The 1,360-nt window shown below is 33.8% G+C and overlaps 1 protein-coding gene across 1 annotated transcript in view; it reads left to right on the top strand.

Annotated features, from left to right (window-relative positions):
* LOC107627694 (receptor-like protein 12) overlaps nucleotides 1–900 on the top strand; it is a 12,929-nt gene extending 12,029 nt beyond the window's left edge. The window contains exon 2 of the mRNA XM_016330518.1: nucleotides 11–900. Coding sequence (XP_016186004.1) covers nucleotides 11–900 — 890 coding nt within the window. The remainder of the gene's footprint in view (nucleotides 1–10) is intronic.

The following is a 1,360-nucleotide window of genomic DNA, read 5'->3' on the forward strand; positions in this document are numbered from 1 at the left end:
TCTGACAAAGATGATGATATGTCAAGGTTTGACCATTTATCTTTTGATATTTATGATAACAATACAAGTTCTGTGACTCTTGAGACTATAACTACAATTTTCTCAAAGAGCAGCAAAATGAAGTTAGCCAAACTTGTTACAGTTGAGCCACTTTATGTGGTGGATCACTTGTTCTCTCATGTATATGCGGAGGCTTATTATAGTCTTGGTAGGTATGAGGACTCAGTTACCATTGTAATCAAAGGTCAACAAATGAAGTTGGAAAAGATTCTCATTGCATTCACTTCATTGGATTTCTCATCAAACCAATTTGAAGGGCCAATACCAGAAGAGATCATGAGTTTCAAAGCATTGCATGCTCTTAACTTGTCACACAATGCATTCTCAGGCCATATTCCTTCAACTTTGGGAAACTTGAGAAATCTTGAGTCCTTAGACTTGTCAATGAATTCTCTGAGAGGAGAGATTCCAACTGAGCTTGCAAGTTTATCTTTTCTTGCCATCATGAATCTCTCCTATAATCATCTTGTGGGGAGAATTCCAACAGGCACTCAAATTCAATCGTTTGGAGCACATTCATTTGTGGGAAATGAAGCGTTATGTGGACCTCCATTGACACAAGGTTGTGGTGGAGAAGAGCAAGGGTTGTTACGACCATCATCTAAAACTACTAACTCTCATAATAGTAGTTCAGTTGATTGGAGTTTGTTAAGTGTGGAATTGGGATTCACTTTTGGGTTTGGAATCTTTATCATGCCACTCATCTTGTGGAAGAGATGGAGGTTGTGGTACTCCAAGAAAGTAGAGGAAGCTCTATACAAGATTGTGCCTCAACTTGATTTTGTATATGAACGTCGTGGTGGGAAGAGATATAGATCTTTAAGGTGGAAGCCTTATTGATTGTTGTTTCACTTTCATTTGTATGATGTATGTATGTTGTTGTTGTTGTTGTTTTCTTTTCTTTTCTTTTCTTTTATCTTCCTTTAATTTGTGTGTGATCAGTATAGAAATAAGAACTGTGTTAGTTAGGTTGAAGCTAGCCGTTGGTAGGTCGTATGAGTTATGACCATGATAGTTTTATTTGAAGCTTTTCTTTTAGAGTTAGCCTCAGAAGTGAAGAGAGATTGATTACACGAATGTTTAATTTGCGTGTGTTATATATATTACATGAATGTCTGCATGTGTTATTATAAGTGTCCTGTAAATTAAATAAATGAATTGCATGATTTTTACAAAACGAAAATGTGAAGGAAACAATAAAAGACAATTAAAATCAGTCAAAATTATCTTATTTTATATTTATTAATTATTTTTAAAATAAATATATAATATTAAATATAATAAATATACTATTTTAAAT

This window comes from Arachis ipaensis, chromosome B02, assembly GCF_000816755.2.
Source record: "Arachis ipaensis cultivar K30076 chromosome B02, Araip1.1, whole genome shotgun sequence".
Lineage (NCBI taxonomy): Eukaryota > Viridiplantae > Streptophyta > Magnoliopsida > Fabales > Fabaceae > Arachis > Arachis ipaensis.